A 27295-nucleotide genomic window follows, 5' to 3' on the forward strand; every position below is an offset into this window, starting at 1 on the left:
TTTCTCTGTCCACTTTGAATCCGGCGCGAAAACGCTTGTCAGTGTCATGCCGTCACTTGTGACGTCACGCCTTGGGTTGACAAGATGCAAGTAAACAACGCTCGTTCAATAATTAAGTTTTTTTGTATTATTAAATATGAATTCGAAAGTGTATAAGTGGTGTGGGGTCCCCCAGTGTAAGAACACATCCATAACAACTCATTTTAAGTTATTTGTGTACGTTTCTCTGGTTTCTCACATTAAAAAATACGAAAAAAGTGGCTTAAACTTGCAAGGCGAGATTCAAAACCAATATTGCCCAGTATTTTTTACCCACACCATTATTTTTGTGAAGATCACTTTGATGTAAGTTTTTACATAGTTTTCTAGATTCTAGTATAATATAGGTTTTGTACGAGGTCTAAATGGTAAAAAACCGGCCAAGTGCGACTCGGACTTACCCACGAAGGGTTCCGTACCATAAAAAAAAATCACGTTTGTTGTATGGGAGCCACCCAAATTATTTATTTTATTCAAATTTTCAGTATTTGTTGTTATAACGGCAACAGAAATATATCATCTGTGAAAAATCCAACATGGACGGACGGACGGATGGACGGACGGATGGACGGACGGACAGAGGAGCGAAAACAATAGGGTCCCGTTTTACCTTTTGGGTACGGAACCCTAAAAAGGTGCACAACTGTCTGTTACTTTTAGTTTACACATAGACATAATACATCTTTTTTGCATTCTAAAGATATCTTTATTCGATGCCAAAAACTCTCCTAGCATATATCGATTCTAGGCAAATTAGCGTTGTTTGCCTAATCAATCCTTGCTTCATGATTCGTGTTATTTTATATTCGATTTTAATAACATTTACATTCAAATAGTACTCGTTATAAACAATTAATTAATGAAAACACAGAGATTCGCAGAGGAAGTTTACAATACGAAATGTGACGTTTGTGCGAGTTTTTAATGCGTCGACCAAAAGGTGACGTCACGCGCTCTGATTGGTGTTCAAGATATCATGGCGGATTGCCTTATTTCGTAGTTTTATTTTATAAAAATAAATATTAATCACATTATTAAAAAAGAAAACAATGCGCGTTTTATATTCCAAGCTTCAACTTTAATTTAATAAGTCTAATATTTTAATGATTTTTAATTACTGTCATCATGCCTATTACGGAAGTTTGGAGTGTCATAAAATACTTAAAGCAAACATTTTTGCTTAATCTAAACTTCGTTAGAGTTAGAGGACAAAGGTCGGACGTGGTGAGGGAAAACAATACCTACAAGTGTGTTACGTTGCCCTGACACGATCTTCAAGTTCGTGAAACTTTTAGTACATAGGTACCTTATATAAATAGCCATACCTAGTACCTATTGTATGCCTATGTGGCAATACAATTATTTTGTTATAGTTCGGCCATTCAGAGAATGCGTTCCTGACACGTCGCGATTGAACTGACGACGTAATAACATTCATTGATTATTGATATAATAATGTTGTTTTAATGCTCCTCAATTGTTAAAACGGTAAACAACCAGCAAAAATATTTTTATCGTAACTGCAACGCCATTGCAAAGTTACGTCGTCAGTTCAATCGCGACGTGTCAGGAACGCATTCTCTGAATGGCCGAACTATAGTTACTACCTTAGTAACAAACAAAATTGCAGAGCACACAAATCAATTTCAAATTATAGTGATGTTATTCGAAGTCAGGTCATAACATCGCAGTTTTTACTAAGTAATTAATGATACTTATCATTGATTTTCTCTACCTATCTTAATTAACTAAAATCCAGATTAGCTTCAATACTTAGATTCAACTTAATACACTACACAAAATAATAAGTCCTTATATTAACCCTAAGATGGCAAACCTTTTAGCCTAGAACACTGAATTTTTGACGAAGGTTCTATTCATTGTGGACTGAAGATAACGCGAGTTTTGAACTGTGGTGTTGCCCGCTGAGAATTAACTTTCTGAACAACATTTATTTTTAAGCTCTCCTCTAATGCTTGACCTTTAGAAAGTAAATAACATGGTTGCTGGAAATATTCAAGTATCTTATGAGATCTAAAGTCTTTAGGGAACATTTAAATAAAACTTCTACTTCACAGTTTTAATTCCGAGATTTTTATCTATTTTTAGGTTGGTAGTGGCCTTATTTTGCTTCCACGAGATCATTTTTTTTTAATAAATGAAAACAAAGCAGTGTATTTAAGTTCCGTTGGTATCATATAGCAGAGAACACTGGCAGGCCGCCAAGTTAGTTAGTCGCTATCTATGATACCTTTGCAGGATTATTCAGTCGCGTAATAAACCTATTTGTTGCCAGCCTACGAATATTTTAGTGGCCCCTATTGTTGGCTGAAACCGTTTCGAATTTCGAAGGTGAAACCGAGCAAACTTTATGCTATTAAAATGTTTGAAACTTCCTTTTGTTTTCTACGTCAAACATTATTGATTGGATATTATTATTTTTGTGCTAACTGCTAAGCCGTTTAGCAAAAATGTCTAAGCACAGATCCCAACTCCAAGGTATCAGAATCAGAATGCTTTATTTGTAAACATAGGTTAAATTACAGCAATGTGAGATGTTACAAGTAGGATTTAGTGTCTCTATGTTTTATACAAATATATTTATTTGACATAATTGTCATTCCCCTGCTCTTATCCCAGTCTACATAACATAATATCATAAGTTATTATCCACAAAAATTTTCACGTTTGTAATATAAGCGCATCATAACAATATTATTCCATCGAATACAAAAAGTATTGCCATAGATAACTGGGGCCCGATTCTCCTAATTTTACTTAAGCGACATAAGATTCACGTTCGACTCGATTCGACTAGCAGGCCCGCCGTAAGCGGGCGTGCAAGGCGTGCACCGCACGCGGGCGGCACGTCCTAGGGGGCGGCAAATCGAGCGACCTATCACGTAATATTAAAAAAATACAATATCTTTTTACCAATTATTTGATTTCAATATTTCCGAACACAGCAATAGCGTTAAGAATATTACTTACACTGCCGATTTCAGTTACATCTGTTGATCATTTTCAAAATTAAAAATTATTAAAAACGATTTAAGATCAACCATTAGCGTAGCGTGGGGGGAGAGAGCAGGGGGGGCAAATGCCCTGGGCGGCACTATTTAGGGGGCGGCAAAATTAACCCATAATTACGTAATAAAAATATTTTTACTAAAAATAGATGAGTAGATTAGTAATAAAATTTCAGAAAAAGCCGCCCTCGCTTTGGTCGTCCCCTATCAATTTTGACGGGTTCATCCTTTGCATCCCCAAAAAAATTCGCGCTCGCTGCGCTCGCGCCTCCATGTCAGATATCGCAATCAGTAGCGGTTTTAGGGTAGGGCGCAGTTGGGCGACGGCCCAGGGCGCCGGATATAAGGGGCGCCACAGGGGAAACACTACTTTTATGTCCCAAAACTCAATAATTTTCGCGCTCGCTTCGCTCGCGGTTTCCTCACTTTACGCTTCAATTTTTAGGGTTCCGTACCTCAAAAGGAAAAAAAACGGAACCCTTATAGGATCACTTTGTTGTCCGTCTGTCTGTCTGTCTGTCTGTCTGTCTGTCAAGACCCTTTATCTCAAGAACGCGTGGACGTATCAAGCTGAAATTCACATGAAATACTCAGGTCTATTGTCCCTTTAAGCTGTGAAAATATCAAACTTCTAAGCCAAGCCAATCAAAAGATACAGCCAATTATGTCGATATTTTCAACAAATTTTGGACACTCGCAAAGGAATCAAAACCTACAGGATACTTCCCGTAAACTCAGAGTCTTGAAATTTGGCATGAAGCATTGTCATATAATGCAAATATAGGAAAAATTGCGAAAATCTCATTTTTTTAGTTATATAATATAAAAAAAATATTTTAATAAAATGAAACTTACTACCTTATTTCTCACGAACGAATAAAGATATCAAATTGAAATTTATACCAAATACCTAAGTCTATTGTCCCTTTAGGCAGTAAAAAAATCAAACTTCTAAGTTAACGCGATCAAAAGATACAGCAGTTATGCCGACACCTTAGACGAATTTCCGTCACACGCTAGGGAATCAAAACCTACAAGGTACTTCCCGTGAACTCAGAATCTTGAAATTCGCCACGAAGCAGCGTTATATAGTACAGATAAAGGAAAAATTGCGAAAATGATAAATTTGAAGTTACATAAAATATTAAAATATTATTTTTGCTTACACGACATAAAATATTTTTTTAATAATTATAAACTTACTACCTACCCTTTTTTACATGAACGCGTAGAGATATTAAAGTTGAAATTCATATCAAACACTTCTTAAATATAATTGCCTCTAAACTGTGAAAAATTTTAAATCATTCAAAGGTCATTGGGCACCTTAGTATGGAAACCATACCCACGGCGGATACGAACGAAATATAGCACAGTATAATGATAAAGGCTCTGATTTACTATGGCATTAGTCGCATCAATGTGAACATGGATGGATGGATGGATGGATATGGATGGATGGATTCTAGAGAAAATCAGGTGTAAACATCAAATATTTTCCTCATTTCAATGGGGAATTTAAACGACCAAGTTTGACGGATTTGAGAAATCATTTCTTTGTAGTGAAAGAGAAAACTCGCCGTTTATTTCCATTGTCATCAGGTCAGGATCTGATGATGGAAATCCTGAGAAATCGAGGGCAACTATCAGAAATTGTAGGCATGCATAGGATTAAAACTTGATTCTCAGATGTATGTCTGGTGATACTATCAAACAGTGAAAGTTTAGAGCTTACCTGATGATGGAGACGTGAGAAAGTCGAGAGAACTCTATGTATGTTTAAAAAAATAAAAGATCCCATTAGTAGTGAATTCTCATCACCTAAAATAAAATAAGCTCCAACACTAGGTTACGTTATAAATTGTAAAGGAGTTCCCATAACTATATCTGATCTTTGCTATCGATGCCACAATGGCAGTTAAACCTATCTATGTGGAAAGTCTTCGCCAATACGAATAAAATAAGCCCAAACACGTGGTAGTTGCAACATACCGTTCAGAAGTTCCCTCGACTCTCTGTAGTCTCCATAATCAAATCAGCTCCAAACCTTCACTGTTTACAAGTACCCTCAAAAATACACTCACATGTCTGGTTTTGACTCGATGCGTGACTACAATATTCAAGAGTTGCCATCGATTTCTCAGGGTTTCCAGATCCTCATCAGAACCTGGTCATCCGAATTGGCATGTTCTTTCTTTATGAAAAGTCTTTAACAATAAAAACTAGCATTGCAACCTGTACAATCCTCTGAAACTGCTTGTCTTTTATATTTTTCAAACGATCCTGGACATTCGTCTCCATGGAATTTTAATAAAATATTTATATTCAAAGAAACGTCATACCATTCTCCACGATTTAAAACTACTTTGATTCATGTCCGCCACTTTTTACAAAGTGGGTCAGATATGCCCAATGACCTTTAAGACATAATTAGTTATTTTCAATCAGATTTCTGAATGATGACTATAAAATGTTGTATATAAATAACTTTAATAAAATAACTTTTACAAAGTACTGGCCTACTATTTTAGTTATATTATAAAATAAAAAATATTAGCTATTTTGACTCTCACGAAATTACCATAACTATGATTGTTCTAAACTGAACGGTTGGCGCGAGACTCACTTTTTATCTATACAGGATTTGTACGGAACCCTCGGTGCGCGAGTCCGACTCGCACTTGGCCGGTTTATTTATCACATATAGCTACTTTTAATGTCCCAATACTCAAAAGAATTCGCGCTCCCTTCGCTCGCGGCTTCTTCACTTCACAGTCGCTTTTTATTATATATGTTTAGGACTTTTAGTGATCCAAAACTCAAACATTTTCGGGCTTGCTTCACTTTACAGTTGTTTTTATTTTTCAAGATTTTTTTAGTCTACCCTAGCAAAAAGGGAGCGTCGTTTTTAAGTTATTTTATTAATAAGAAAGTAACTTCTAGTTTCCATATGAACTTTCTTATTTACGGTACTACTTTAAGTCCCAAAATTTTAATACATAGGCGCCATCATCAACAAAGAGTTATGTACGTTTAGGCAAAATTTTAAGTAATTTTTGTTTTGAGTTCTAAAATATAACAAAAAATTTCGCGCTCGCTTCGCTCGCGCAATCAGAAGACATGTTCCAGTGTTTTTGCATTCACCAACCAGCAATAACTTATGTACAATTGGGTTACATTTTACGTAATTTTTGCTTCGACTTGTTAAATATAAAAAAAATATTCGCGCTCGCTTCGCTCGCGCAATCGGTAACTACATACGTCTCTATTTTTCGTATGGGTTACAATTGCAGTTGGAGGGCGCCGTAGAAATCTCGCCCAGAGCGCTGGTAGAGTTAAAACGGGCACTGATCGCAATTTATCTTTGTATAATTGTTGAGGCATTCAATTCCGAAAAATCATTTTTCGCGCACGTCCGTTAGGCCTCGGCCTCGAATTTTGCGGGCAGCGGGGCGGCAGCGGCGGCGGCGCGGGAGCGGCAGGATCTTACGCGTATAATCAAATGGACCGGCCCTCGAATACAGCGGTGCGGGAGCGGGCAACGAGCGGTGCACTTGGTGACCGCCCGCGCCGCCGCCGCTGCCGCCCCGCTGCACGCAAAATTTGAGGCCGAGGCCTTATAGCTTTTTGTTCACTTTGGCTTTTTATGATATGTTTACTTCATGAAAACGCTAAGGAAAAAATCGCGCTCGCTTCGCTCGCGGCTTCATGTACATTTGCACTTCATTTCTGTGCATATCTTATTTTTTGACTTTGCTTTGTTTTATTTATGGTTTTTATTTATTTTGTGTCCTTAGACTAAAAAAATTTCGCGCTCGCTTCGCTCGCGCTTCCTTACATATGAGATATGTCTCATGCGTTGACTTTTTCAACGGGAAACCCACCAAAAACCATTAATAACATATTTTACTGAAATTATATAAACATTGCTATAGATATTTAAGTTCGTTAGTTTAAGTTACCCATAATCTGTTCTAAGCACTTTGATATACATTATGTTGGTACCTACCCATTAATCACAATCTTTCAATACATAGGGGCAACTTGGGTAATGATTGCACTGCATTGATGCCCTAGGCAATTGCTTAGTCTGCTTATGGGCTAACCCAGGACTTCTTAGGTTACTCTAAGACTTAGAGCATTTCAAGTAAATAAAAAGTTACGTGTAATATATGTTATGTTCCTATTTCAATATTTATGTATCCAAAAGGAAGTGCGTTTTCTGCAATCAGAGTGGTGCATGTACATATTTTTTTCTGTTGGACAAGTAAAATAGATATGAATGGGCGGGGGGGTCCGGACCCCCTGGACCCCCCCCCCTTTATATATTTTTTGACAAAACCCAGTATAATATGTAGTCGTAGGGCGGCATAATCGGTTTTGCACGCGGGCGAACAAACAGCTAGCGGCGGGCCTGTCGACTAGTAGTTCCCTCGGGATACGAGAAGCCTCTACTACTATGCCAATTATTACAAAGCTGTAAAGAGTTTGTTTGTGTGTTTGCTTGAACATACCGAGACCCAATCCGTACGCGCTTACGATTGAAGCGTATGTGGCATTCCGCTATTTTTTCTTTGAAATAAACGTTTTTATCCTTTTCTGTCATTCAATAATGAATCATTTTGTCTGCAAATGATTTACGATTGCAATATAATTGTACCAAAATAGCAGACCAATCGCAAACCAATCGAATGTCGTTGGAATACGATTGGTCTTATATTAGTAGCAGAATGCCCGATATGGTTAAAACTGCTATTTCGATCATATTACGATTCGAATTCTATTCAATTTTGACATTATTAACTTAGGAGAATCGGGCCTCTGTTGTTGTAGTTGTTTACCAAGGTATTAAACATAGCATTTAAAGAATGTCTAGTACAATCAGTCTGGGTATATGTTAGCATTGCTAAAAAAACAATAGCGATAAAGCTTCAAGAAGTGTAAGTACCCATTTATAAGACCCCTAATTCATCAACTAGCAGAGTTCTTTACTCCTGTTCTTAAGTAATTAACTAATTAATTTTCATAACTAACATTACGATAAGGTAATTAGGAACTTTAATTAATGGGATTATGAATAAGTTTACGAATTTGGCATATAAATAAAGTAGATTGTTAGGCCTATTTATATGATTAACTTGAATGTGACCGGTATATTGCGTGTTCGCTTAACATAGCTATTCACACTCTTTTGACTGAAGCGTGCGTGTACCTATGCCAAAATGTGAGACTTTTGATCATTCTGTCTTCATAACTTATATCATCATATACTTATACCTACCTAGATGTCGTGAAAATTCTGTTGTATAAAAGTAGTAACAGAAGGATAAATATGTATCCTGTTATAAGTACATAAAATATATTATTACTTGTCAGAAAGTAAATGTCGAAAAAGTTCATCCTGGGTGGTGCTTTTAGATAGGTATATTATTTAATGAAGTCAAAATGCACATTACTTTTCCTTAACAAGAAATACTTAAACAAAGTGAAACTACAAAATTAGTTCAATAAAAACAAAAATTTGACCTGGAGTGACATCACAACCGTAGGTAATTTCGCATCCCTACATACAAATATGGGAGGGTCAAGGGTGTTGTCCTAGTGCGGTGACCGACTTTATGGGGCAACCCAAATCTTTCCACCTGTTTACACAAACCTTGCCAATTTAATTCGGAAAGCTTTTCCGAACTGGTTCTTGTATAGATCGAATCAATAAAATAAAATACCATTTATTTCAGGCAAGTTTACTCATATCCAGACATAATTTCTTAAACTATTCATTAAATTCAAAGGTCCTTAAAAAATCCTTGGCGCCAAAAATTCCAATTCGTCCTCTTAATTTATATAACCATTTATGTACACTACGGGAGTTGGCTCTCTGCATGAAACGGAATGTATTTGCAAGCTTATGTCATATTGCAGTAGGTAGGCACTAGAGTGAAGGTTCTATTGGAATAAATTTTAATGTCCTATGCAGAACGACACTGGTATCAGGTACCACAAGTTAGGTAAAGCTATGCTTTGACGACAATTTTATAGAGGTCATCGTAAAGTTAAAACTGTAGTTCCAAGTACTTATTAGGTAAATTACAATTACTTCGATATTAGTTATTTGCCAAAGGTTAATAGGTAATCTGAATTGAAAAAAAAAAATGGTTTATGAACATACTTGCCATGTATGTTGACGTGATGAAAACAGTTTTTGTAAATGCAGCCCGCATTCAAAAAATGTTCGTTCCATTCAACGTTGGCGCTGTTTTGACGTATTTCAAAGAATTTCGCGACGCCCGCAAAATGTTAACACATTGCAAAACGAACCTAAAAATAAAGCAGTTCCCATATGTATGTACCCAGGGAAAATATGCCAATTTCTAAACAAATGAAATACAACTTTTTTACAAATAAATTTTAGAAAAAAAAAGTAACTTATCCAGTTTTTTTTCTTTTAGTTACTTAGTTATTCGACATCAAAAATAACTCTCATGCCCCAAATGGTATCGCTTTCGATTTCTCCGACCGTGAACCAGTCAGGATTGAAGACAAACCATTCAAGGCTTGCCAAGTAGTTATGGCACAACTACTTCAAATACTTGGCAGTTGGCATGCTTTTTCACTATCTACCGATCACGTGCTATGCCCTTCGGTTGTAAAATTATATAAAAAAGTCTTTTAAACACGTAAAACAGGCTAAATAGTGTAGCAACAGGAAAAAAGTTACCAAAAAATCTACCACGTTCTACTACACACACGTGCGCATTTTTATACAGGAAATAAGTGTAAAAAAACACAAAAAGGACCTATTTTAAGGCCAGCACAGACTTAACCACACATACAAAGCTTTACCGTCTTACCACAAAAACTTTTAAACGTCAGTTTATGCCTTGTCTAAAAAAATGTCAAATTATGACGTTGACATATGGTTCATTTTGCAGCCAAAATTTTATTAGACAAGTGTAAAACAGGGTTTAAAGTTTTTGTAGTAAGGCCCTTAATGGACAAAAGTGCGTGGTAAGGGTTTTTTTCAACTCCACGTGTATTGTGGCTTTCCTTTCAGGAAAAGCGTAGTGTGCCCACTGCGGTCTACACCGAGCCTTATTTAAGGAGGGACTGCTATACAATATTTTTCTTTTAAACATTTATGTTGAAGCATTGGCATATAGCCAATAAAATATTTACGCATTCCACGTATTATATCCACCGTGCGAGGGAGGAAAGGTTTTTTGATACTTCAATATATTTTCCATAAAGCGCTTTTGTGAGTTTTGTCAAACAAGCAATACTTATTGTGAACGAGAGCGTCTGGTTTGAGCGGGTGTTACCTAGTCACACGCCATCCTCAGTCACGCGAATTGAAAGTTTCTATCTCAACGATACTTCTTGGTGCAGTAATAAAATGCAGCAACTAAACGAAATAGAAGGTTCTGGACTGTAACGTTCAAGATTCCTATCGACATTCACAAAGAAGTCGCTTTGTATTCATTGAACTGCTAACTAGCAACTCGCCTTCACGAGAAGTGTGAGATATTTATCGCAGGTTAAAAACTTCTCAGAAATCTTTGCAAAAGGGTTTTACGAAATACGACCCAAAATGTTCAACGTTCAGCTTTTTAGACTGGTTTTTCCAACAAATACCTACTTTTATCGTGGGTTCGAGTGCTCCTGAGGGACCCTACAGTGAACGAGCTGTATGAAACACTTCTGGAGGTCAATGTACGTCGTATACCCAACTTGGCCTCAAACCCCATAAGGGCCCTATCCTAAATGTATAATTTTATAGTGAAATCTCTTTGCAAATAAGCTTATACATAGACATAAGACAGTCGTAATTATTGGAGATAGTTAACCTACTGATAGGATCAAGGGATAGGTATGGAATAGAAAAATATGCAAAATATGGCTTTTTACACTACTCACATACACATGGACAGACCAAATAAAACGTTGTCAAACCTTTATACCTACATAATTCGTATAGATATAGGTATGTAAGAAGTGCATTCCCGCATATCACAATCAGTCGTAATGAAAATGATTAACAAGGCTGACAGACACTGACCTTGATAAGCTCATATCATGAGTTTATTTTGAATTCCCGTCAGCAGCACGGGTTCCGCTGCAATGAAATTAATGATAAGGACACAGTAACATCATGTATGCCTAAGTACTTATACCCACTGGCATAATATCTTGGCTTCATCCTACCTCATTATAATGCCCACTGTAATTTTAGTTGGAAATTCTTATGTGTACCTTTTTGGATAAATTATCTCTCATTTTCATTATCACACTTAAATTATGTTGCTAAAATATGTTTAAGTATATTTTTCATAAAATCTTGCCTTGTGCAAAACAAAGATAATTTCACCACGACAGTTATTTTGATATCCTGTACGTGGCTCATATTTTCCTCCCCTGTTTTGCAATCCAGTGTAATAAAGCTCACAGCTGTCACTAGTTACGAATCGTGATGGCAGACATATTGCCTAGTTGCCTACCTGTTCGCTTTGTTGACTTCATCGCCGCAAGCTCCACGCATATGCTCGTAACATTTTCTGAATAACAGCTTTCTCCGTTCGCTTTTATACTCTGGATATGTTTTGTCCGTTTGCATTCACGGGGAAAATTATGGAAATAAGCTATCTGGAAAAAATGCGGTGATTGCGAAAGTGTTTTTTTGAATGTTGGCCTACATTAGGGCTTCAGAAATAAGTATTTTTGTCGCGTTCGTTCTGAATCGCAGACAATTCAAAGCTTCAAAAGCTACAAAAGTGGATTTTCTTACCTACACCTATCTTGTTCTTCTTTGTCGTTATCACTCATGACTTCATGACAGAGTGTTCGTGATTGTCACATGCAGGTGTTGGTGGCATGCTTTACAACACGCCTAATAATAATTTTAGGTCAACTGACTCAAAAATTAAGTGTTTACATAAATTCATCTTTGTTAAGATTTAATTGCAAGCACTACTGTTCTACTAAATGCCAGACGTGGACGAAATGAAACAAGTCAGCCGTTATGAACTCTGCACTCTGAACATGAACATGTAATATTCTAGGCATGCACAATATACAGGGCATTTTGGCTATGAGAAGGTCAATTAACATTGTTTAACAGTAGCTTAAATTGATCTGGCTTAATTGTAAAATGAATTTCATTCCAAGGTGAAAAGGTAAAGCACCTACTAAAGCTAGTCATAAAAAGTATTTATTATTATTTTAGGTGTTCTTTAGTCCAATCTCTCATTGTAGTCACAAAGTCTCAAGTGTGTAATACAATATAATTTTATAGCGGTTTTCAGTGTAAAATGATCATAGCCTAGAACATTAAAAGATGAACCTAAAACCACAATATTTATAAAGAAATTAAAGCAATTCCTCAATGACAAATTTTACTATACAATAAAAGAATACATGGAAGACAAATCCTTTAAAAAATAAAAACTATATAAAAAGTACACGCATATAAGACACAACATAAACACACACACACACATACACACAAACTCACACACCCACTCACACCGACACTCACATGTACACTAATTAATATTATGTTATTAAGTATAATTATAATTTAGTATTAAGCTACTGTTAAACTTCTCCAACTACTTTAAGCTGTGCCCTATTGGGTCCATATTGTATCTAAAACTATAATGTACCACCTATAATGTAACATATGGAATGCTAATAAAGGATTGAGTATTGAGTATTGAGTATTGAGCATTATCTGGTCGTAACTGTACCGTTTGTCGTTGCAAGTGCCTCGCGTCGCCATTTTGGCACAAATTCTATTTTACGAGCCAATTAATTGCCCGCTCCAATACTTTACAAGCTACAAGCTACAAAATTGGAAAAACAAAATAAATGTATTGCTCGACTGGAGAGATTTGATTGCATTCCCTGTGAACTGTCGAAGTATTTGATTTGTATTTAAAAATGGGGACACCAAAACACACCACTTTTGCTATTAAACTGAAAACTGGAATGTGCAACGATTTTTTGAAACCTTATAAATACGGAGGAAAAATGCATAACTTTTGCTGGGCTTCGTTGACAATCTTATTATTATCGTACCGATAGAATAATTATATGCTTTATAATCAATCTGTTTAAGGTTTTAAATCCGTAGCCTGGTACTCGTATCATAAACGTTTATTTTTTAAAGGAACAAATTCATATTCAAGCCACAATCGTGTTGAAAGTATTACACCCGCATTTTACAAATTCATGAAATAATTTCGTCATGAAAGCCTTTTCAATCATGTGAGGAAAACCTCGCAGATTTTCGGGAAGTAAATTCAGAAATTTTGAAACCGCCGATGCCTCGTAAATTTCAACCGCGTTTCAGCACTTTTGCAGCAAAAAATTTACGTTTACATCAAGGACGAAGTTTCGTAATTTCTGTGAAATTATTACGCGACAGTATAATCGACCTAATTTTCGAATTATTGTTAGACAAGGCATTGAATATTCATTATTGTGTTGTAATGAGCAAACTGTTCCTTTTCTCGGAATTTTATCGCTGATTCAAATATTGTTGTCTACACTCTAGAATGAGGAAAATTGCCATCGGAATTTGACTTAAGTTTTACAGCGTTGAAGCTGTCTTTTCCAAGATAATTATTATTTTGTAACACTAGAAGGACTAAGCAATTACGATGCTTGGTTCAAAGCAAATAAAGACCTATTCTATTGTATTCTAAAAGTCGACATGATATTTATTTGTTTATTTAACTAAATGCTTACTAACTCAAGAGCATTGATTGAATTAGGTCAGTGATTGAATAGTAGGCAATACAAGTTTAATGTAATCAATTCGATTGATGCATAATTAACAACTCTTCCGTTGTTAACCAATTAGAAAACAACCACCTTTTTTACATATCTATGTTTTTATCATTCGTGTAATCCTTTAACTAATGTTATTGAGTTCTGATTTAAAAATATTAAGATTATCCTCCCCACTCAGAGACAATTAATGGTTACTTAAGCCATTCCTTAGTGAAGGATTTGTATGACATTCCGTCACTAGAAGTGACTTAAGTAATCATTAACCGTCTTACCACAAAAACTTTTTAACGTCAGTTTAAGACTTGTCTAAAAAAATGTCAAATTATGACGTCGACATATGGTTCATTTTGGAGCCACATTTTTTTAGAGAAGTGTAAAACAGTGGTTAAAGTTTTTGTAGTAAGGCCATAAATGTCTCTGAGTGGGGAGGTAAGCTATATAATCAGCGTAGTAGGTAAGCAATGACACGCAGGTTGAAATAAATAAAGCAACTATACATAATTATTGATCGCAGAAAATGACAAAGCAAAAAAAAGCCATCTTGGCGTCCTATCAAAATTACGTGCAGACAGTAAAAGCACAATTTAATTAATCCAACATCGATTGATAAACGATGTTATACTCGGAACGGTCTCATTATCGACGCGTCACATTAGGGTTGTTACCTATCGGCTCGAGTTCAATTAGTTCCGGCGGCAATTATCGGGATGCAATTAGCGATGCGTCGTGATCGCGGTGATATTGTAATTAAGCATTCATGAGCATTCAATAATCCGTAACTAATAATTTTATTTATTATTAACCAAAAAAATCATACATAGATAACTTCAGGTAACTTAATTAAAAACGTAATTTTGTTACCTCGTTCTTTCTTAACATCAAAAATAAGATTGGATGATAGACTAAGAATTAACATTGCCATTAAACGTGGCAATGCAGCCAGTCTTCTGGGCACGTTTCCGGAGGACAGTGATGCGGAGGAATATTTCGACGCCTAATTAATGTTCTTTTACTTATATAATTTTTTATTTTAGTATACATTATGTAATTTTTTAAAGATAAGTAGTTTAAGTTTTTGTATAAATTAGTACGGGTATAATTTAGACGGCCACCAAAAATATTTTTAAGACTCTAGCCTAGGCACCAAATAAAATAAACAACTCTAAAAAAAATAATTGACTTTATTATGAGGGCCCTAAACTATATAATATTATGATCCAAATTAAATGAAATAACATCAGAAAAATCACAAACCTTGCACAAATATTATTTTTGGTCCCTAAAATGGATCAACGGTCACCAAATTCTATCCAACTCAAAGATTAATATTACTACCAAAAATCAAAGTTAGTGACGAAAACGAATCGCTGCAAAACCGACTCCACGTAGTCTTGTCTGTCCTACCCCTAGAGTGCAATTCAAAACCGCGTAGGCGCGGAGGGGCGAGGCGGCCTGCGAGCTGAGGCGCAGGTAGTTTCAGCGCCCGCCGCCGCGGCTGAGGCTGGCCGGCGGAGCCGGCCAGCAAGCCGAAGCTGCGGTGGTGAGCGTAAAAACCATCTGCGACGATAAGCTCGCATGGGACCGCCGGAGCCCCGCAGCGCCGTAGCCGTGACAGAAGCCATGCTTGCTGCATGTTGCGTGCTTACATTTTAAACGTACTGTGTTACATCCAAATTGACTGAGTTACAATAAATTAAGCGACGTACGTTTGGGAACCCCAGTATATTAATTGGTATTTAGGAAATATTTTAGCGATCGTTAGCTTTTTTAGCCTAGTAAAAATTATCAAATTAGAACTCATGGTACATAATTGGTAACAGCTAAATAGTGACAATATATAATATTTAGTCTAAAGTGTATTTTTAAGGCGTCCGTATATTTTTATGACAGACAATAATAGGAAAAAATGGATTTATTTCATAATATTTTAGGAAACGTTATTTGATGACCATTAATCCATTTTGGTAACCGTTTAGAATTTTTTTGGTTGCGAAATAGGTACTTTTTTGGGTGGCGTTTAAACACGTGCCAATTAGTACTTACCATGAAATTCATAAAAAAGTAAAATAACTATGTGATCAGGGTTGTTACCAATCGGCTCGAGTTCGGCAATTAGCGATGCGTCGTGATCGCGTTACAGTAATTATGGATTCATGAGCATTCAATAATTCATAGATACGCCATCGTTTCAGTACAGGTATCTTAATTAACAACGTAATTTTTGTACCCCGTTCTATCTTAACATTATAAAAGTAATATGGGTTACTTAGGTACATAAATAATATAAAAACAACATCAACAAATAGGTACCTACTTTGTTACGACTTCATGGAAAAAATATGATAAGTTCATTGAATTCTAGTTTAGGTCATGGTGTAGAATTATAAACGTAGAAGACAAAACTTAGCTCCATAAATCATGAAAACAAAGAAAAACTGATATTGTGAATAGAAAAGTTTAGCTATAAATTAGGAAAATTGCGGTGGATTTCGATAAATTATGTACCTACGCAGAATAGTTTTTAAATCTGGATTAATACAGAACTTTCTAGTCCAGTTTGGACCTAACTCTGACGCAAACTTATTCAGGCAGAAGTTATACAAATTCATAATTTAAAAGTTAATTAATTATATTCTAGAAGTTCTTGTTACAATGTGAAATTTTCCACTAATTAGTTAATAGGCATTAGCTTTAAAATATTCGAAGCTATTTAAAATGTAGTCATTTAGGTCACGCCTAAATATAGCCGATGTATGTAGCCTAGTGACGGCGGTTTAGTTATGCTTTATACTCGTAACGGTAACGTTCTGCATCTGTATAGAAACAAAAGGTACAGGTATTATTGATATATCAGGTAAACCATTATAATACCTTCTTTAAAAAGGATTTAAAGAAAATACATATATCTTGCGAGCAAGCAAGGATTTCAATGAACTGTGTAAAGAGACTCTTTAACCCATTCATTACCAGCCAGCCTGCGAGGTACGCAGTTGCGCAGGCAGCTAATTTTTTTTTTTAAATTTTGTATTAATACCATTATCACGAGCCTTCTTTCAATAGCTTTTTTGTATAATTTGATTAGCTGTAAGTGTACGCATAGCATCCTGCTATGTCATGTTACTACACAAACAGTGGGCTCCCATGTTTGTTCGTGCGGCACAAGTTTACGTACCAGTGAATTAATTAGCGTGGAGATCATTAGCCATGATTGATATTATTCCAAAGCAATCATGTTCCGTCCTATAATGGATTATCACAATGTGAATGCTGAACAAAACCAAAGTTGGCACTGTTTGGCTGTGATGAGAAGTGAATTTAGAAATATGTATGTTAAAACTATCTTTTTATGTACACGAATAATGTTCATAAAAAACTGAGAGTTAAAATAAATAGGCTCAGTGTACAGTACTGGAGCTTGGACAGATTTAATTCCGTATGAAAATTTATTCCGAACTGACACGACACTGTTAGCAGTTGCAGCCAGCTGTTACACTGTTTGACAACAATCGTATCTATGTACAAGAATATATTTCGTACTAAGTATTCGTAAAGAGAAAATCTGCATAAGAGCTACGAAAAGCACAGACACCTAACACTACAAATAATATACCTACCAGTTCTGCACTTCTTCCACTAGGAATTACGAATAACAGTATTTTCGATAAGTTTCCTTGGATCCCAAGAAAAATGCAACATTACTCTTAGGAAGACGTTGTAAGGTAACGTCTTCCTAAAACCTTCAACCAACCTACCTAAGTCTCAGTAATATTGTTCTGTTGTCCCCAGGTGCTGCCCGGTCTGTACGTGGGCAACTACCGGGACTCGAAAGACACGGTGCAGCTAGAGAAGTACAAGATCACCCACATTCTGTCCATACACGACGCCGCCAGGAGATTACACTCAGTAAGTCACTCGTAATGGACAGTTGACATTGTATCCTTGGAAACAGAGAGTATGTATAATCGTATGTTATTTACCTAAATAGTGTGTGGTCGCTCGAAACTGTAGCTTTAATTTAGGCATCTTCTAGGTTATTACATTTTGTATGGCTACCCCAAGTAGCATTCGAGGTTCTATATAAGATGTCTAGTCGTTTACATGTACTCTACAAGCTGTGTATGTCAGCTGTATATGAGCTGTATAGCTTGCTATAATGCTTTTATTGAACCAGTTTGGGCACAAATTAGACAGCCTTAAGTTCACTATGGCTGTACATTAGAAGTATAATAGCATTATAATAGCAGTTTAAGTAGTAACATCGGACTTAAGGCTGACTTACGGCACTATATGGAACGCAGTGTGAACCATACAACGTACATGAGTGTAATAAAGAGTAATAAGTGGCTAAATACACAGCCTTCACAGTTAAAATCGGACAAAAGTACTCCAGTAAGCTACCTTAAATTCACTTGTGTCCTAAATTATTTCCACATTTTAATATATTAGTTTGACAATTGTACGAAGTGCACGGATTCGGCACAAACTAACTCCGGCGCATTATAATTATAATATAATACGCGGTAGTACCTGTTTTATATACTATATCATGGGAATGCAACTTTATCGTGAAATGTATACATATTGACAACTAAAATTTTCACGCGCCTCTGTAAAAACGCTTTATTCATTTTGAAATATTTAAAACTGCCTGAGAGGAAAATTTACATTTTCAGTTTTTTTAAATTTTATTGGCATCATAATTATACTACGGTAATTAATTTTAACATGAAACCAAAACTCATTCGCTCTATCTGCGTATTTTGTGATAAATCTGCATTAATCTTGTAGATTTATTTGGTAAGTATTTTACGTTACGTAGAACAAAATGGTGGAAATGAAATACGGCTATGTGAACTGTTATATAGCCCTTCTAACAGCCTACAGTCCACATGTGAATCATTTAAACACTTCTGTACAGATAGTAAAAAAAAGGTTATTTCCAGTATCACAAACAAGTTCTAACGCAGTTACTGGCTGTATAACAGTCTAAGACAAGTAAACATAACAGCCTTTGGCTTATTAAATGACCAGAAGTGTTCTATTAAAATGCTAACTCTATAACATCGAACAAGTAGGCCGTTAAACAGCGGTTGCCGTATCTCTACCCTTCTATAATGCTCTTAGTCAGAAAGCTGACTAAAGGATAGTTGTTAGAGTATTATAACACCCATAACCGTATAAAAGTATTACTCTACACTCCTGTAAGTCCCTTAGACAGGTATAGGTGTAATTAATTACAATAATGCAGCTAATACATCGCAAGTGAACTGTAGTAATGCTTTAAGTTCACCTTGGAACTAAATGTGTACTCTTAAATGGAGCAAAATGCTACTTGGGACGTAACGTACGTATTTGCATGTGGTCGTCATCATCAGCCTATCGCAGTCCACTGCTGGACATAGGCCTCTCCAAGTGCACGCCACTGAGATCGATTTTCGGCTTCTCGCATCCAGCTCCTGCCAGCCGTCTTGCGCAAGTCATTACATGTGGTAAGATAATATAAATTAAAAGTATTACCTAATAGTAATGGAATATAGCTAAAACTTCTACTAGAAGTCACATAAATTTTAGTGTTTTTAGCGTCATAGCATCAGCAAAATAAATATACGACATTATAACCCACGGTTGAACATTTCAGTTGAGTTATAATATTTTACGGCCAGTCTATATGACCGCGTATTTGTTACAGTCTACGTTTGTAGCCAGAATTCAGGGTTTTTATTCGCTGGATTTTCACAATGACGTCATTTATAGGGCTTAACTTTCATTGCTGGCAATCAACGGTAATAAAAATGCTGGAAGAATTTAAATAAATAGGAATTCACACACTTGCATTTCACGTAAGATATTCTCGTGATTGATATTCTATCACCTCTTGCAATAATCCACCTTCATATTGATTATTCATAGTACCTAGTATGACCTAGTCGGTGAAGTTTGCTAACTTGAACAGTGTTGATTAGTTTACTCATATTCATAGGACAGTGTGCTCTCACGTCATACAGAATTAATTCCTTTATAATTACAGCTGTGTTGTACCTACAGTGTACAATTAAATTGTGTTCGAGCCGCAGGCAATTCGTTTAAACCGCAACCCGTTGTTGTTTAATCAAATGAGTTTTATTGTATTCCCGAATGCCTGGTGATTTTGTGAATCATTTTTCAAAGGCTTTGAACAGTTTTGCTTCAGTGACTGTGAAAATAAATAAAATTAACACTGAATCTCTTGACTAGCTTGTATGTTTACTTTTGTTCATGTGTACAGGATCTCTGTAGCTGCTCATTGAGTGCAAAGGGACAGGACAGACACACTTCTTTATGCTATCATATAAAATACTAAGGAGGTACCATAAAATTGTATATCTGACCTTTTTTGTGGTGGGATATCATCAGATGACCGCTTCAACGGCGTAGGCGCAGCGAGAGTTTCCTTTCGGAGTCATTTGTGTATTTAATATGGACCAGCTGCAGTATTTATTGCATTTCTGACTAATCAAACAATGATGACAATCCAATTTCTGAAGACGATCGATAAAGCAATAATCCAACTTGTTGCAAATAATACGTTGCATCATGTAATTCATGAACTGAACAGGCCAGGTGGACTGATGGACTGAACAAATGGTTGGTTCCCATGTGATAATCACCCATTGTTGGTCTATTTTGCTTTCTCATTATCCCATTAATTATTTATGGAACAACAGCCGTATTGTGTCCTAAAGGCTCTTAAATTAAGGATGGAAAATTTATTTTAAATTACACCATATAAAAATTACGATATTTCACTTACTGAAGCATTTATATACTAAATTAGTAAGTTAATGGAAAATATAACATATATATGTTATAGGAATATAGGAAGGATAGAATTTTAAGAACGAAAGATTTTAACCACACTACAGGGTGAAATGAAACAGAATGAAAAATATGCATTTAGTCGGTGGACGCTGAGCTTAAATATTTTCAAAAATTTCGTGTTGTATACCTAACTACACTGTACAAGTGTACACATGACTAGCCAAGGAATTTTAATTAAAACTGCCACACGCTAAACTTTTCCGGTGAATTTTCAAATTTTTTCTTTCATAATAACTTTTCCTAGCAATCACGAACGATTAAACGAAATCTTCTAAAACGGTCGAGTCACGAGCACTCTCAAGCGCTGATCTTTCATTAATCCCGCCATAGAAAATGTATAACAGTATCTGTTACTAACTTCTATATTATTTTGTAGCTATGTAGATTAGTAAAAACCTGAAAGTAAGCAATAATTTCTATAACGTATCCAATACCTCGTCTTCGTCCGCATTCCCAAGAAACTATATCCTGACAAAAAGTCTATATCTATCTCTAGTTTACCTATGAAAAGAAGATAAGTAAGATACAGAAATACTAATTTTCCCAATAACAATACTATAAATAAAGGATTAAAAAACATTCAACTGACATCATGTTGCCCATCAGTTACCCAGCTTTAAAGAAAGAGTGTTTTTACTACGGAATGACGCAATCGCGCAATCTCACAATCTTAGTCATTTGCAACTGCTTTTAAGTACTAATTAAGGTAAACGTACCAATACTCGTCGGATTTCGGAAATCACCGACTTTGAAGCGCCACTGTGTGTTAAATATTCAATAGAAAATGAAATTTTTTGCATGACGTGATAGAGTATGTATTCGTTATTCTAAGTAACTAATGTTTTTTTAATAATTTTCATGGGTTTATGTACTTATTAAGCCAAAAGTAAAAAAAGGGCGATTTGTACCAATAGTCGTCTGATTTGTACGGATACTCGTCAAATATTCCCAGTACTCGTCAACTTTTAATGCTAATGTAAACTCTCTGCTCTTGAACATAAGGTTCAAGTTATTTACATTTTTTTTGTGCTTGAATTTGTTAAGCATACTTATGCCTTTGAAACATTAGGTAGATAGATAGAAAACCAAATCCCTATTTAGAATAGCAGGTCATAATCTGTTAGAAGAGCAGGTATTCAATAAAACAGATACCTACATAGTTGCATTTTAATTAATATTCCTATCTATCAAACGCTTGGAATCACAAAATCAGTCTATAAATAAAACATATTTCGTAATCAATCATATAACCATGCAGTCATGTGCATATGTAGCACGAGTAAAATTATTACTATTAAAATATTTAAGAAAGAGTTTACTTATACTGTCCCCCACCTCCGGCCGGCCGGAGTGAAGCATGACGGGGGATAGGTCTCCCGCCTCTTGGCTTGCCTTCATTGGCCGACCAGAGTGGAGTCTAGAGCAGGGTTAGCAGCCCTGCTCGGAGATTAGGTGCCTCGTGGTAAGTGGCGAGTGGGCCGGTGGTGCTGGACCCACTGGGAGCGCGTGATCTGCATTTAAAGTCCGCTGCGGTATCCTCACCCTTCAGCCGCTCATGTACCTGTTGCCCTCTTGTTGCGATTTAGCGACTGATTCCCGGGGGCCCAGTAAGTGAGGTGACGAGTCTCCACCTGCCATTTTTACATGTATTTAATACATTGTCATCGGCAGGTGCCATAGTTCCCGTAGTTTCCCCATTCCTAGTCCATTATATTAGCATCCCATCACAATAAAGGGCTTCAACGTGTTGGCTTCGGCCCCACGTTTGCATTCCAAAAATCCGGAACTCTGTAGTCCCAAGGTCTGGAAGAGATATCTAATAATAATCTTAATTAGCCCCGTAGGACATCTGAGGCGGATGACGGGAAGTAGCGACCCCGCGGGGCTATATATACCGAGTACTCCAGGGAGAGTATACTGTCCCTGTCCTGCTTCACTCCGGCTGGACGGAGTGAAGCATGACGGGGGATAGGTCTTCCGCCTCTGGCTTGCCTTCATTGGCCGTCCAGAGTGGAGTCGCTAGAGCAGGGTTAGTAGCCCGGCTCGGAGGGTAGGTGCCTCGTGGTAAGTGACGATTGGGCCGGTGATGCTGGACCCGCAGGGAGTGCGTGATCTGCGTTTAAAGTCCGCCGAGGTATCCTCACCCTTCAGCCGCTCATGTATTGCCCTCTTGTTGCTATTCAATGACTGATTCTCGGGGGTCGAGTAAGTGAGCTGGCGAGCTTCCACCTTTTAACATATATTTTATACATTGTCATCGGCAGGTGCCATAGTTCCTATAGTTTCCTATATCCTAATCCACTAACATTTCAACGCAATAGCCTTGTCCTTGGGTTCATTTCTATAGTATATATATACAGGGATAATCATCGATTTTGTGTCACCATTTCATTAAAGTTGTCTTAAAAGGGCGTTTTAAATTTTCTTGCTGCATCTGATGTTGTGGCCCTTTGATTTACAGCTTCTATGACTTTTGAAAGGCCCTCTTGCTTGTAGTTTCTTTCAGTCATGATCTGCTATTAAAATTACGATCATGCAATGACTAGGTACATACAATTTTAAATATAAAAATCTTATGATTACTCTTTACCCATCAATATCGAATACGACAAGCAAAGAAGTGACAGAGATGGAAGCTATGTCTTAGTTTTAAAACTGATTTTAATATTTTTTGCGTCGAAACTAGTTGAATGACATAATTTTTATACAGGCGCTATTAAGGCACGTTAAGGAGACGCGGTACAATACGCGTGACGACATGCAGTTATTTCGAACGAAAAGCGTAGTGTAAGAACAGTCAATTTTTGCTTGCCACAAATTGTAATCCAAGCGTAGTAGAAACAAAGGCTAGTGGTAGTTGTACCCAAAGCGGTAGATGTGTATCGCGTGTCCTTAATCGAATGGCGGAGGCCTACAGCGGCCAATATATACCTAAAAAAAAACACTCGTAGAAAGTGCATACTTATAGAAAACAGGGGATTGAGCCATTAAGAAACCTATTAATTGAATCGAATAACATGACTGTGTACGTGCATCTAGAACCAGCTGAGTAAAATGAACCCCTAAGAAAAAGCTTAAAAGAAACGCAGTTTTATCAACAAATGTAGTCTAAACATGGGGGTAGCCACACTGGGGCAAGCTGGGGCACTTGCCCCACCCTGGGCCCTGGCTCTGACCTCTATGGTGTCTGATTAAACAATGTTTTTAATACTAACTCGAGCGAGGGGGTTTTCGTATGGACGTAAATTGGGTGTGTCGTACCTAGTCTCCCCATTCATGAAAATGTATATTTGGGCGATATTTTACGTAATATTTGGTTTAAGTCCGATAAAAATTTCGCGCTCGCTTCGCTCGCGTATTCAAAAACTATATGCCCTTACTTTTGGCTTTTGTCCTGTGTGTGATTGTTTATTTTCTGTACCTGAAAATATAAACCTCTCAAATTAAGAGATTAACGGCTCAAGATACAAAAAATCGGAGGGCCCCCGCCCTCCCCCGGGGATAGGTTGAGTGCTGCCCCACCCTGAGCCCAAAGCTGGCTACGCCCATGAGTCTAAACCTTAAATATGTTTGTTCTAGAGAGTTAACAATTTTGTAAAAGTCCCGATATTAGCTATTTATTCGCATTTTGTACTGTAAAACACAAAATATCCTCATTATGACTAGTTTAGGTGCAATTTTTGAGCATGTCCCAGTAGTCGTCATAATAATTCTAAAATTGACGGGTTTTGGGTCAAATGGGAGTTCTAAAGTACCAGTAGATGTCACATTAAAAAAATATATCTTCTATGTTAAAAATATTCCAAATTGCATATTACATCGTTAGCAATTAAACTTAACTATCTAATTAAACAAAGAAACATACCACAGACCCCACTGGAGTTATGTAAATCAAAACACAAAACCACGTGCTGAGTTTCACTTTTGACAGCTGAACTTCACGAAAAAACTTTTTTGTTAGGGCACACACGTTTCGAATAACATATCTTGGACGCCATGACCGTTAAAACCCCGTATTGTCATTTCAATTGTGCAATATATTATCAACAATATGTTGACATATCAACCGGCCCATTTTAAGTTAAGTAGAAATAATAAATAAAAGTTTTTAGATTAATTGACGACTATTGGGGCATGACGACTTCACCCGCGTTTACCTTATCTTACACTTTTTACTACTAAAACAATGGAAACTAAGCTCAGAGTTAACCTACATAGCTTTTTCACGAGCAAGTTCTTTATTAGACGGTTCAGCACTTTTTCTCGTTAATCTGAATGCAAATTAGGGGATGGTCTAAAAAGTTCATTTGTATTTATGGATTCGTCAATAGATGAGGTTAACTGCTAATCAAAGAACTGTTTTATACTTACTTATTACTTTTGTTTGTCAAAAATATATACCTATCTATAGTAATACTTTAAAAAAAACTTGATTATTTTCAAGGAAAGCACATCAAACTTTGTAACCACACACAAAGGTAGGTCACAAACCTTTCGAATGATCTTATCCTTAAGACTTTCCCCTAACAACTGCTACACTTAACATAATGACAACTCAAACAAAACACTATTCAATATTAGCAACAAAAAGATTTCAATCGCAGACGCGAGCTCGATCCTATAGGTACAATCACCTCATGAGTCGAGAAGTCGAGATATTTGACGAGGATACGAGCAGAAACCGCTCGAGCTTAACGAATGAAATTGATAGAAAGGAAACGCTATTTGTATATCTCTCGACAAACTTGGGGACGTAAAGAAAATTTACGTCTTATAGCCCCACTTTATATGGGAGATAACATTGAATTTATACCTTTATTTTTTATGCTTATTCGCGGTAATGGGATTGTAATATGAGTTATGATTATTTTTATTGCAAGTAAAGAAGGACGAAAATACTGGTTTGACCTACTTTACCTTCAATTGGTAAGTTGGTAACCTGTCTGCAACTTTTTAACGTCTTATTGTACTTACCTTTTTGCTTTTATTTATGAGAAAGTGTTTATTTATGTTTCTTCGTGTCATGTATCATTATTGCTGAACTGATTTTGGTGGTTTTCGGCCGAGAAGGGTTTGAGATGTCATTTAATATTTCGAGTACATAAGTTAATTACTTCCCCCATGCTAGGAGAGAAACCGCAGGTGTTGGTAGATAATATAATAATACGCGAAGAGTTGATTATGAAGCATCACACGCAACGCCGTCATGAAGTAATTAAAACCAACAGCAATCAATTTTTCATCTGTATTTACACGATGAAGTTCGAATATCGTTAAAAATAACCATAACGTGGCTGTATCTCGCTTATAATGATACATCGCAACTATAATTTAACACATTTCAAGTGCTTCACATCTATGTATACTAATTTAGTAAAGAGGAAACATGTTTTGTTTGTTTATTTATACCTACTCAAAAGGCTCGAAAAGAAATGTAGCGATTTGAAAAAATATTTCACTTTTGGTAAGCAACAGTCTTCCGGAGTAACATAGACTATACACCACGGTGTCAAAAGTCACGACTTTTTAGTCGTCTTACAAAGGCAGCCCACTTCGTGTATCCAATGACTAGTAAATGTTCATATAAAAAAAAAATATTTATGAGACGTAGATTATAAGAACACCCTGTTGTGGGCGCTGCCCGAATCTTGTATCAATGAAGCGCGGCGCGTTGGGAAGGTACCTACTTTCTACCGTTTGATACGTAAACATTTTTTTTTCAGTATTTTTCTTTGCACCTATTATCTTAATTAAGTAAGGCTATAAAATTAATAATCGTGTCTAGTGGTATTTTATGTCGGATAAATTGAGTGGACCACCTTTGTAAGACGACTAAAAAGTCACGGTGTATTTTATCCCGGTATGGGCAGAAGTTTCCACGGGACGCGGGTGAAACTGCTGGCAGAAGCTAGACAAAATAAATTGAGACTATTAGATTCTGACCCTTTTACAGGTCACCAACTACTTTGTACATACACCACGTGGTATGGTATGCATAACCAACCATACGTAGGTAAAAGTTCCCCAAAGTACTTTTCTTTTACCCGCTACCTTTATTATACTCTTACAGTCTACGAACAGAAGAAATTGTTCGTAGAGAAATGCTACGCCTACGACGGGCTACGAATTACCGTAGTTATTGCTCCGAAATTGTTCGTAGCTAGAATTAGATAAGCTATTTGTACTAAGTTTTACTTTGTCCTTGTCGTGTAAAAATAGGTCTGGCGATATAGATAAAGGTTTTGTGTCTATTGGTACGAATATCACAAAGATGTTTTATTTAATAGTTGTTATTTTTTGTGCGAGTATAAAATTAAGAACGCACGGAAATGTCGGTTCTGCGCCTGATCTCTCTTCGGTTGGATTACCGTCCTATCAGGCTATGAGAGTGAAGGAATAGTAAGTGCACATGCGTTTGCACAAACCAGCGTAGTTAGCTAATATTATATGAGAACAGCTGCCAAGTCGATAATCGGCTAGGAGAACATCATAAAGAGTAAAATATGTAGTTTAAATTGACTACTAGGCAATTCTGAACCCAATGAGACCCAAAACATGTACATGGCTCCCGATTGTTC

The 27295-nt window shown here is 36.5% G+C and overlaps 1 protein-coding gene across 1 annotated transcript in view; it reads left to right on the plus strand.

Moving 5' to 3' along the window:
• The window catches only part of LOC124634958 (dual specificity protein phosphatase 22-A-like), a 76364-nt gene that overhangs the window by 4239 nt on the left and 44830 nt on the right, over positions 1 to 27295 (plus strand). Inside the window, exon 2 of the mRNA XM_047170660.1 lies at positions 17646 to 17762. Coding sequence (XP_047026616.1) covers positions 17646 to 17762 — 117 coding nt within the window. The remainder of the gene's footprint in view (positions 1 to 17645; positions 17763 to 27295) is intronic.

The sequence above is a fragment of the Helicoverpa zea genome, chromosome 12 (genome assembly GCF_022581195.2).
Source record: "Helicoverpa zea isolate HzStark_Cry1AcR chromosome 12, ilHelZeax1.1, whole genome shotgun sequence".
In the NCBI taxonomy this organism is placed as follows: Eukaryota; Metazoa; Arthropoda; class Insecta; order Lepidoptera; family Noctuidae; genus Helicoverpa; species Helicoverpa zea.